We start from the raw sequence: 12,272 nt of genomic DNA on the forward strand, positions 1-12,272 counted from the left end.
CATCCTGTATTATGCTCCAGAGCTGCACTCACTATTCTGCTGCTGGTGCAGTCACTGTGTACATACATGACATTACTTATCCTGTACTGATCCTGAGTTACATCCTGTATTATACTGCAGAGCTGCACTCCCTATTCTGCTGCTGGTGCAGTCACTGTGTACATACATGACATTACTTATCCTGTACTGATATTGAGTTACATCCTGTATTATACTCCAGAGCTGCACTCACTATTCTGCTGCTGGTGCAGTCACTGTGTACATACATGACATTACTTATCCTGTATTATACTCCAGAGCTGCAATCACTATTCTGCTGCTGGTGCAGTCACTGTGTACATACATGACATTACTTATCCTGTACTGATCCTGAGTTACATCCTATATTATACCCCAGAGCTGCACTCACTATTCTGCTGCTGGTGCAGTCACTGTGTACATACATGACATTACTTATCCTGTACTGATATTGAGTTACATCCTGTATTATACCCCAGAGCTGCACTCACTATTCTGCTGCGGGTGCAGTCACTGTGTACATACATGACATTACTTATCCTGTACTGATCCTGAGTTACATCCTGTATTATACTGCAGAGCTGCACTCACTATTCTGCTGCTGGTGCAGTCACTGTGTACATACATGACATTACTTATCCTGTACTGATATTGAGTTACATCCTGTATTATACTCCAGAGCTGCACTCCCTATTCTGCTGCTGGTGGTCTAGTCACTCTGTACATACATGACATTACTTATCCTGTACTGATCCTGAGTTACATCCTGTATCATACTCCAGAGCTGCACTCACTATTCTGCACTAGTCTTAAGTATTTCCTATTTTTCAGGTTTTTAGCACTCTGAGAAGTACAGTCTTTACACTGTGATCAGTAGCACTCTACCTGTAGTCTTGTATCTGCTCCTGTATTTCCGGTAACATGGCATCTTGCGCCTCACTCAGCGCACTCCGAACATCCTCAGAACCACGTAAACACGAGTCTAGGCGGTGGGAGAAAAGTTCATTAAAGGGGGGTTTCCTTAGATTAAAATACTGAGTGCCTATCCTTATGATAGGTTAATATATTAGACTGGTGGGGATCCAACACCACCTACCAAGCCAATGAGGTCCATTGGTCACATGGCCTGGTTAACTTAGGATTAGGCTGAAAACACCAAGAACATAACCTAGCAGCCACCACTAGGGGGAGCTCATTGTGTACAGATATACACAATCAATAAGCTTTACACTGATGCATGTACTGACAGCGCCTCCTAGTGGCAAAGGCCTATTTTACAGATTATATTTGATATTTACTACTCACCTATTTCAGCCAAGAGATTCTCAGGAATTTTCACTCTCAAGGGCTAAAAAACACAGGAGAACGGATCATGGATTGAGCTTCCAAAAAGTTCACGCAATGTAAAGACTGTTTGGGTCAAGGGCTTTGAAGAGGATATGGACTGTGATGTATCCAGTTATTAGGATATGGACAGCTGTGCTCTTTGGCCTGTGCATGAAACTGCCCACAGTTCCTCCCCACTGCTCTGAGTAAAAGCTGTAGCAAGTTTATGATTAAAAACTTCAGCACTCACTTAGAACAAAGAGGAGGGGCTGTAGTGCAGTTCAGTGCAGAGAGCTAAGAGCACAGCAGTGTGAGGACAGGCCATCAGTGACCTGAAATATTAATTCACAACCATTCCACCATCACTTACTGCGCTCTTATCCAAGAAGATGTTCCACACGTCCTTCCCCAAAGAGCAGGCGTCGCGAGCACTGAGCTGCTGGCAGACTTCAGCGCACAGATAGAAGAGCTGGGAAATTACAAAGCAACAACATTTACTGACTGCCAATATCAACTGGATCGAACACAGAGGACATGATAATTATGGGGATATTACACTTAATCGTAGAGATTTTCTTCTTCCGGCAAATCACATTATCTGCTCAGATTTTAGGAAATCCGCTTGTCATTGAATGGAAAACATCATATACTTCCAGATATTAAGCAGCAGTCTGGATCACATGAACAGAACTTCTAAGTGATATAAATATTGAATATTTCCATTCACTGACAGATATTTAAAGGGAACCTGTCACCAGGGACCTCATTTGCACTAAAGACAGGTTGCAGAAGCCCATCACACGTACAGTGTAAATCTGCCTGTCTTTTGTAAGCATTTGCATTACAATATAGTTGTGTGTTATAACTTAGCTTGCACCCTGACAGAGTCCTCTGTGTAGTCACAGGGGTTGGGCTCTGGTTTGGCTGCATTTAAAAAAACAACACATGACTTGTCTGTACTGCGGACTCCTCAGCTCTCAGCCCCGACCTTTGTGCTCCTGTACAGTCCCTCCCTCCTGCTCCTGCACAGCCCCTCCCTCCTGCACAGAGCTCATAGCCTGGTGAGATGACATCAGTGGGAGAGGGAGGAGCTGTACAGGAGCACAAAGGTAACACACAATTATATTGTGATGCAAATGCTTAGAAAAGGCAGAAAGATATATTTGCACTGCATGTGTAATAAGCTCTTGCAACCTGTCTTTAGTGAAAATGAGGTCCCTGGTGACAGGTTCCCTTTAAACCCAACAGATAGAACTAACAGATATTAGCTGTAATCTGCTGTGTTCAGTTTCTCTACAGCACCCCCAGTCCTAGTTAAACTCAAGGGGCTGTCCATGTAATGCAGAGACCTCCAGAGCCAAAGATGGTTCTCTGGAGCGATCAGGATCCAGCAAGCAGAGATATTGCAAATTCTGAGGATTTATTATAAACTTAAACCATCCAGATATCTCCATTTGACCAACAGACAAGCCTTACCAGGGGATTGGGATCGGCTTGTGAAAAGATGTATCTCAGGAACACCCCCATGTGGGCCGGCCGAGCTTTCAGTTTGTCCAAATCTTGGAATAGACCATCACACTGCAGAAGAGAAATAATGATTGAAAACTAAAACCTAGCACTGTCTTTACCATAAGGATGGATCTCTGTAGTGCAACACCATCCGTACTATGGGACCAAGGAATTTTACTGTTCCATTGACTTCTACAGGAATTCTGACACCCAAAAGTCCCACTTGTGTGAAGTAGGCCAGGAGCAACTGTTCTGTGTATCATGGTGGGTCTTGGCTGTCGGAGACCCAATATCATACAAGTATCTCCTATCCAGTGGATTCCAGTGGTGTCTATCTGGTATCATCATTAAGATAAGTATCGCATCTTTCAAACTGCATCAGGACTGTGGTTCGGTGAGCTACACAACCGGGGATAGAGGCAATTTAAAACATAGTTAGGAAATGGATCTTCATCTACATTTCCTCTATCTTTAGCTGCTCGTATCTCTTGTTTTTTATTTTTATCTCAAAACCATACCTTTTAAAAGATTCTTATCTTTACAATGACACCAGAAGTATGCTTCTAACTGCTATAGAGCCCAAGATATAGGCCTTTGAAGTGACATTTTCCCTAATGCCTATAAAAGTGACTCATCGCCGGCAAAAAATTTACTGTTTTCAGCTCATTTGCATATTACTTCAGAGGAGTCTTCTAAATAGGTAAACAGTCGAGTGTAAAATCTGTTGACGGGTTCCCTTTAAAGTGAAAACTCCCCCTAGGACCCAACCTCTTACAACCTTATGCAACATAAAATTTAATTACCTCAGAGATGTCATAGCCATGGTCATAATCGTCTTCAGGACATATGATCACAGGCCGGGAACTGTCCACCTTCAAAATTAAGACATAGTCACTCAGAACCTCTATATATACTATATATACTAAAATAGACCAGTAGTGGATTAGAATATAGGCAGTTTGGGCGGTAGCCCGGGGCTTAAGCCTTCTAGGGGGCCCATGGCCACCCAAACCAATCACTAAATTCTATACTGAGAAGGACCTTCACCCATAAATTCTGGACCTGTAGGGGCTATAATATTCATACAGCCTAAGGCCCATGGTAGTCATAATCCGGCCCCAAAATAGACTGTGATATGCGTAGAGAAGATTTCTGTACCTGTTCTTGGATCAGTGCCGTGTCAGAGCCTTGCCGTCGGTGCTGGAAGATTTTTGTAGAGATGACCGGAGAGGTATGAGAGCTGTCCAACCCAAAATCAGACAAGAGGGAATTCCTGTTCATGGAATACTGAAGAAAAATATTTGTGAGATTATTTAAGACCTGAGCCAACAGGATGGCAAAGCCAAAGAATATAGAAAGCATATGAGCCTAATGGTCTAACACAATAAGACAACGAGGTAAGAAAAACCTCTATATCCTCAAGGACATCAATATTGCTATGGAGGTCCAACCTCCTGGACCCATAAGTTGGTTCTGTGTAATTGACTCAGTTCCGGAGACCCGAGCCTCCCCTAACATGCAAAGAAAACATAGACTATAATTGAAGTCCAAGATGGCTTATCAATGCCAAAAATTTGCCTCCTCGTGGGCGGGTCCGAGGAGCTCATCCAGATGTTTGATGGACCTGCCAATGAGGAGCCGAACTTTCATAGAAATCTGATGCCGAACTAACAGCAAAATCAAATTCCATCAAAGAAAATACTTCTTCCTCCAATTATCAGGCTCATTTCCTCTATCACCTCTCTGCTAAGTCTATGGAAAGGGGACTGACCGGGATCTGAATTATAGAGGGGAGACACCGGCACAGCCAGAGACTGCTGGGGGTAGTGGTAAGTTTCTATCTCACCCCAAGTGCTGTATTCATACCAATACATGTCAGTACCGCTCTATAATGTCCCACATAGAAATAAACTATACAGAAAGTAATAGACAAATCTCTTCTATAGTTACAGATGTGTGTCATGCCCCTAGTTGTGAGTTTTCCCCTGGACTGGCTGTACTAACCTCGCTAAGTGATGGGATCCTTTCGGTGCCAGAATCTAGGCCGCTGTCAGCATCCTGTGAATCCATGGATAAACGACCTATAAATCAGCCAGAATCAGAGTTAACAGGTGATTGGAAGTCACATTTAAAGGAATTTTAAAGGAAACAATTTAAAAGGTTAAATAAATTTACAGCTTGTATAAGTTATAGGACATATGATAAAATAAAAAGTTCATGTTCGATTTTTCCTTAAAACGATATAAAAATAGTGACTTCTGTTACGTGCAGTACCACTTTTCACCACAACCAGCATTAAAGACTTTCCTTAAAGTCCAATGCAACAGCGCCCCCACCAACACGTTTCCTTTCAATCCCTGCATTTCTTATACTATTTACTTACATTTTCTTTTATATCACATCATTACATGACTACTTACCTTCTATTACTTTATATCCTATGGAGCTACAGTCACTGTATGAACGCAGAATATCCTAGAAAAATAAAATGTATATAAGCCAAATTAGTAATGGACTTAAAAAGGAGCAGATAATGCAAGGCTGCTATGAATTACATGGAATAATTTTGGCTATTATTGCCACCACTAGGGGGAGCTCACTGCATGAAGATTTACCAGTCAATATAATGTAATTAAAAGAGATCTGTATTTATTAAGCTCCACTTGTGTTTAATATATGTAGTCACATTTTTTTCAATACAGGCGATTGGAAGCACCAATAAGCATAACAAGAGACCGCCTTTAAGAGGGTCATAAATAGTGTTAACATGCAAAAGTTATACTTGGTTTCTCACTGTCTGATGTGGGTTGCACTTACTGCAGGTCCAGCAGTTTCCTGACGTATCTTAAGTTGCAGTTGATGGACTCTTCTTCGGGCTCCTTCTATTTGTTCCTGCAGACTGGGGTTCGGGGTTCGGTTATAAACTTCACAGAGAGCCTGTAAAAAATAGAACTAGTTGAACTAACAAAGTACTGGAAAGTTCTGCTGATGAATCAGTGACTGGCCCAGTCGGTTCTGCAGAGTCACTCAAGGCTAAAGAATACTTCATTGCTTTATGATGGATGGGGACATGACCTATGGGACCAGCATTGATCCAGAAACCTCAAGTCAATTCCTGACCCTGTCACAACAAAACCCATAAGGTCCAAGACAAAGAACTTCTATGTTGGCGTCCCAATGATGCCCACCAGCAAACAGATCACCTGTCATGTGGATAATGGAACATCCCTTGAAAGGTTCTAGCTCGTGTCTCTCACAAATCGCTTTAAAAAAAATACTAGTCAACATGCTCAAGAGACTTGGGATCGACTCATCTTGTCCATCACCGGAAGCCAGTTTCATGGTCGTGTCAAGACAAAACCCATGAGGTCCAAGACAAAGATGGTAGTCTCAATGATGTCCACCAGCAACCACCTGTCCTGAGGATGGTAGAACATTCCTTCAAAAGGTTTTAGATCATATGTCCCAAAAATTCCATTAAAAAATACTAGTCAACGGGTGGGGAGACTTCGGCCCAACTGAACTGGTCCACCACTGGAAGATCCTTTATTGAATCTAGTATTATGAACCCATTAGATCCAAGACAATAACAAAGAATCTCTATATGGGAGTCCCAATGATTCCTACCAGCGACCAGATACTTATCACATGTCTTGAGGATGGTGGGTTATCCCTCCAAGGGTTCTAACTCATGGCTCCCACAAAAAACTCTAACCAAACCACTAATAAACTCATGCAAGAGACTTGAGTCCAACTCAACTGTTCCACCACCAGAAGATCATATGGTAGGTCATCGCTTCAAGGATTCTAGCTCATGGCTCCCACAAAAAAAAAAGAGACTTGGGTTCAACAACTGTTCCACCACCAGAAGATCCTCTGGCGAACCCAGTTTCATGGCCCTCTCACCACAAAACACATTAGGTCCAAGACAAAGAAGGTTGAAGTCCTAAAGATTCCCACCAGAAACCAGATACTGGGACATCCCTTTAAGGATTGTAGCTCATATCTCCAACAAAAAGGATTAAGCCTGGTGATTGGCCCTACCTGGAGCTCGGTCTCTTCTTGCTTCAGCATGTTGCGTAGGATCTGGGTTGCGTGCTTCTGAACCTCAGGATCCTGGACAAATGTAAAACAAAATGTGAAAATTTTTAAAGACAAGTACAAAAATAAAAAATATATGTAGGCCCAGGCTACTAATATGTTGTCATTGGTAATGCCAGGGCATAAATCGTCAGATTCTGTGTATCTGTTGTATCGTAGCCATTATCAATGGTCTAAAATTGTCCTACTCACCATGTATATAAGACACCAAAACATTTAGATATTTAGTATTATTTTTTAATTATTCAAAGAAAAATTACATAAAACATGAAATTCTCTCCATCTTTACTTGATTTGTCAGTCATTACCTGTAGTGGTTTAGGTCCTGTGATACGTTGGGGAGGCGGCAGGGGAGGGGGAGGTGGCACCGGAGAAGACATATTCCTGGGGGAGGCTGAAGAGCTAAGATCATGTGCAGACATGGTTGAGGAAGGTGGAGGAGAACCGAGGAGGGTGAGCGCAACGTATGTTCCAGCTGTTCCAACAAGAAGAAATTAAAGGGATATTCCTATAACTTTAGCAGAGAACACGACGTGTAGTACATGACGAAATAAACCTCACACATGGTCTGAAGGACCTCTGGTTGCAAGGATGTCTACCAAATCTCTCGGTCCCTAGTGGACTAGAAGCTGTGACCACACATCTATAGTTCATTTGATCATTCAGCCAATCATTGGCCTCAGCTGTTCTTTTACACAGAACCGATGAGACCAGTGAATGGCTGAGCGTTGTCATCACAAGAGAAGAAGACAGAGAGAAAGGAGCTGGATCCACAACAGCCAATCAGATACTGGTTTAACAAATTGTCCCACCTCCAAGCAAAAGCTGAGCTGTGGACGTGTCCATGACTATGGTCCATAGATAGGGCAGGTTTCACGACCAAAACTTGGCAGTGTGAACTGAGCCTTAGATTCTGAAACTAATCCAGAACACTTACAAAATGTGGAATTCTGGAAATATTCACAGAGGGTAAGTACTCACATTTGATGAGCTTCACCACCTCGATGTGAGAGCTATTGGCGACCAACGTGCCATTAACCTGCCGAGAAATGACAAATATATGAAATATAATGCTAAGAAGCCCTCAGACTGTATCACACATCAGAGGTTTAGATACACTTCTGCAAAGACTTGTATCAGGGGTGCACCAGCCATGAGGACAGTTGAGCCTCTTACCTCAGGCAGCCACACTTGCAGCAAGATGGGGGAGCAGCATTAGGGACGCAGTCACCTTAAAAGTAGTGTCTCTCCACACCCAATGTGGGATGCTGCAGGGAAAACGCTCTTACTAAACAAATATTGGGGCACATTTACTTACCCTTCCGGAGGAGTTCACAGAAAGTGCGTTGTCCGACGATAATGTACTCTGCCGCGATTCACTAAGATTGCGCGCCCGATATCCTGCATGTGTCGCTTCCCTGCTTGGGTCCCCCCGGTGTTCACCTTGTTCTTCCTGGTGCATGTAAGTGCGTTGTCTTGCGACACAATTTGAATGTTAAATCCCGAGCTCAGTCCGAATCCGTCAGAACGTCCGACGGTCCTCACCTCGATTTCTGTCGCACGGAAGCAGCACAGCCGTGCCACAATCTGATCGCCACAATCTCCTGTTAAATACCTGTCACAGCTGAACAAAACCCGAAAGTTCGATGAAACTGCGGCCGCAGACCCTTAGTAAGTAAGCCCCACTGTGTTCTACAACTACTGGATGGGGTGGACTGTGGTGCAGTTCTAGCGGTCGCCTCAGGTAGCAGACAGTTAAAGGGGTCGTCCACTTTCAGCAAATAATTGATGTGGTTTGTGTAATGAAAAGTTATACAATTTTCCAATATACTTTCTGTATCAATTCCTCATGGTTTTCTAGATCTCTGCTTGCTGTCCTGCTACAGAAGGCGTCTCTGTTTGCTTCCAGTGGACAGAAATCTGTCCATGCTCACACCGGTGCACGGCTCATTATCATCACCGAGAGTAATCAGAGCCGAGTAATATAACGAGCACCTGCCTGTCCATCACATGACCATAGTCAAATTTCCATCCACTGGAGGTAAGCATAGAAGCTTTCTATAGCAGGACAGCAAGCAGAGATCTAGAACATCATGAAGACTTGATACAGAAAGTAGATTGAAAAATTGTATCATTTTTCTTACACAAATAATAGCAATTACTTGCTGAAAGTGGACAACCCCTTTAAGGGTCACCGCTGACTTGGATACATCAGCTCAATGTAGAGGACATGATAGGAGTAGTAGTACGGTTTACAAAGCCACCCAATGGACTGACCTTCACAATGCGATCACCCTCCTGTACTCCAGCCCGCATGGCCGCACCACCTGGAAGGTAACAAAAATACAGAATTTTACATCCTTATTAGCCCTAAATTATGAGGGTTTGATGATGTTTCTGTCATGAGCTGCAGTACCATCTGTAACCTGTAGACAAGGGTGGCGCTATTTTCAAGGGTTTCAATACAACCCCTGGAGGATTACAGCTACTGGACACCCTGATGCCAGGTGACCGCTGCTCTTCCATGTTCACGTCATGGTAAGCGTCATGTGACCCTCATACACAAAAAAGCTCAATAACGCTCATTATGAGGCCATGAAAGACGCACTTGTCTCATATCATCACAATGTTACGGACAGTTCAGATAACCCGACCTCCTCATGGGAAGTAATAGAAGAGGGCAGAAGACCCCCGGGGAAAGGGAAGGGGGGGGACAATCCTAGATTTATAAGTACATATTATGGAAACATAAAAAGAATATTAAATAATATAACATAAAATAATACATAAAACACAGTATTAATAATAACAAAAATCTATAAACCTAAATTGTATGGTATAAAAATGAAACATTATAACACCTAATCACACGTGACCTCTCACCTGGGCGCACGGACTGGACCAGGACAATTCTGTCCCCGCTGACCGTGAACCCAAATCCATTCTGATCCCTCTGAACAACCACACAGCGCTGGACCAAGCCTACAGGGATGGAAAATAGGAGGGTTTTATTTTATATTACTTTTTAAAATTTTAATACACGTAGACTCGGTGATAGAGTATATATTATAGCAGCGATTTATAAACTGAAAAATATACTATAGAAAATATACGGAAATATAGTAATATATAAATGGAAGAAATATACATGGATCCAGCACACAAATAAAATGTGTAAAGCAAATAATAAAATATAAAATACTACCATGTAAAAAATATTTATACAAAATAGAATCAAAATAAAATATATAAAATATACTTAAAGGGGTTTTCCCACAAATACCAGCGCTCGGCGATCTCCTTCAGCTGTGGGAATCTTCTTATATTTGTTATCCATGGCCTCCTTCCTTCTAAAATCAACTTCTAAAATTGTGCTAATGAGCCAGAATGGCTACTGGGGGGTGTTACCAGAGCCTTTCCATGCTGCAGCTTCACAGGCTGTTACACTGTCTCTCTCCCCCCCCCCCCCCCCCCCCCCCCCCAGCTTCCTAATGTAATCTCAATGCAGCGGAAGTTTCAGTACACAGTGAACAAGTGAAATGCTCTGCACAGTGTAACTGCCTGTGAATCTGCACCACAGAGGGGCTCTAGTACACCCGCCAGTAGCCCTTCTAGCTCATTAGCATAATTTTAAAAGGTGAGAAAGAAGGAAGCGAAGAATATAAGATTATCACAGTCACTGTGCCAAGGTTCATCATGATGGATTTGGAGGACAGATTTTCTTTGCATACATACAATCATGTCGCTAATACATCCTAATATAATATATAACAGTCATATAAAATTAAACAACGCTAAAATAAAATTATGATCTAAGGAGTTAAAATATAAAGAGATATAATACAACACAATGTAATACAATACTGACATCTAATAACAAATATATTTGCGTAAAAAAAATAATAATTATAATTCGGAAAAAAAAATCTACACAAAAAACTAAATTGTAAAATGATATAAAAAATATATTTAATATAATATAAAGCAATATAATACGCTATATACATATAAAAGTAGAACAAATAAAATACGATAATTTAAAATCAAAAGATTGAATGAGACTTTGCACTTTATAGGATATTAATTATCTTTATATAGCGCCATCATATTCTGCAGCGCTGTACACATCATGGGGGACAAGTACAAATAAAATAAGACATTACAGAGGAATAACATGAAATAATAACATGAAACAAGAGCTTGCAGTCTGAGGGATGACCACAGGGGGGAGCCGTCATCCTCTTCCTGTACAGGATACGGTATAACTAAGGTCACATGACCGGCTCACTGCCAAGGTTGCAGAAATCTTTGGCGCAGGCTCAGGTTTAGATAACGGCAGGAGCGGTGATAACATAACAGGTTAAACAACCGCAGATTAACTATGGAGGAGCGGCTGTATTACAAGGCAAGTAACTCTCCAATGCACTTAAAGGGGTTGTAAAAAAAATGGCTGCGGTCTTCAAAAACAGCGCCACTCCTGACCATGGTAGTGTGTGGTATTGCAGTGAAGCTCCATTCACCTCTATACTATACAGCTTAGCAGCAATACCAGGACTAACCATGATCAGGTGTGGCGCTGTTTTGCAAGAAAGAAGACATGATTTTTTTTTTTTTTACTTCCGGACAACCACTTTATAGGTTTTAAATTTTGTAGAAATCCCCAGAAGGGTCAGCATTTGAAGCAAAATTTAAGGAAATTATATACTTTCCCCTCCAAAGAGCATCCCTCATGACATGGTTATAGCCTATAGGACACAAGATGCCAGAGCCAATCCCTGGCCTCAGCAGTCAAGATCGAAGCAAGCGATTGGTCCACAGGTCATGTGCTCAATGACATCACCGGAGATAGCCGTTAGGTGCAGAAGTGACGGGGAGAGGCCGTTGGCCACAGGAGCCGGGGCCTCACTCCGGTAAGGGGCAAGTAAACAATTTCCTTAAATTTTCCCTTCAGATGCTGAGGCCGACTGGGATTTTCTGCAGAGAACGAAAACCCCCAAATAAAAAAATGTTTTTCAGGGTGTGCTGCCAAGTAATGTCACCCAAGACTCTAAGTATTTGGGAAAAACGTAATGGTAGGATGTTACGGTCTCGGGTCGATCTGATTGGACATGGTATATAGAGTTTACAGTGACACGCCCCCAAATAAGCCACACCTACTTGTCGATTTTCACATATATTGCCATATACGTTATCCTTAGTCATGTTACAAGGCTTCTTAAAGGGTCGGTCATTGATTTGTTGTGTAGTTTCCATTCTAGGTGGCACATGAAAGTCCGTCCTTCTCTGTCCGGAAGTTACGCATCATAATTTATAAGACA

The 12,272-nt window shown here is 42.2% G+C and overlaps 1 protein-coding gene across 6 annotated transcripts in view; it reads right to left on the bottom strand.

Moving 5' to 3' along the window:
* ARHGEF11 (Rho guanine nucleotide exchange factor 11) overlaps positions 1–12,272 on the bottom strand; it is an 86,923-nt gene that overhangs the window by 25,413 nt on the left and 49,238 nt on the right. For all 6 annotated transcript variants that reach the window (XM_072115035.1, XM_072115030.1, XM_072115034.1 and 3 more), the window contains 14 exons: positions 9,838–9,936; positions 9,232–9,281; positions 7,936–7,993; positions 7,263–7,429; positions 6,898–6,969; positions 5,671–5,790; positions 5,274–5,328; positions 4,858–4,934; positions 4,012–4,140; positions 3,657–3,725; positions 2,821–2,922; positions 1,715–1,813; positions 1,324–1,366; positions 904–1,000 (listed from right to left, as the gene is read on the bottom strand). In XM_072115035.1, the coding sequence (XP_071971136.1) occupies positions 904–1,000; positions 1,324–1,366; positions 1,715–1,813; positions 2,821–2,922; positions 3,657–3,725; positions 4,012–4,140; positions 4,858–4,934; positions 5,274–5,328; positions 5,671–5,790; positions 6,898–6,969; positions 7,263–7,429; positions 7,936–7,993; positions 9,232–9,281; positions 9,838–9,936 (1,237 nt within the window). The remainder of the gene's footprint in view (positions 1–903; positions 1,001–1,323; positions 1,367–1,714; positions 1,814–2,820; positions 2,923–3,656; positions 3,726–4,011; positions 4,141–4,857; positions 4,935–5,273; positions 5,329–5,670; positions 5,791–6,897; positions 6,970–7,262; positions 7,430–7,935; positions 7,994–9,231; positions 9,282–9,837; positions 9,937–12,272) is intronic.

Source organism: Engystomops pustulosus, chromosome 7 (assembly GCF_040894005.1).
Source record: "Engystomops pustulosus chromosome 7, aEngPut4.maternal, whole genome shotgun sequence".
Classification (NCBI taxonomy): Eukaryota; Metazoa; Chordata; class Amphibia; order Anura; family Leptodactylidae; genus Engystomops; species Engystomops pustulosus.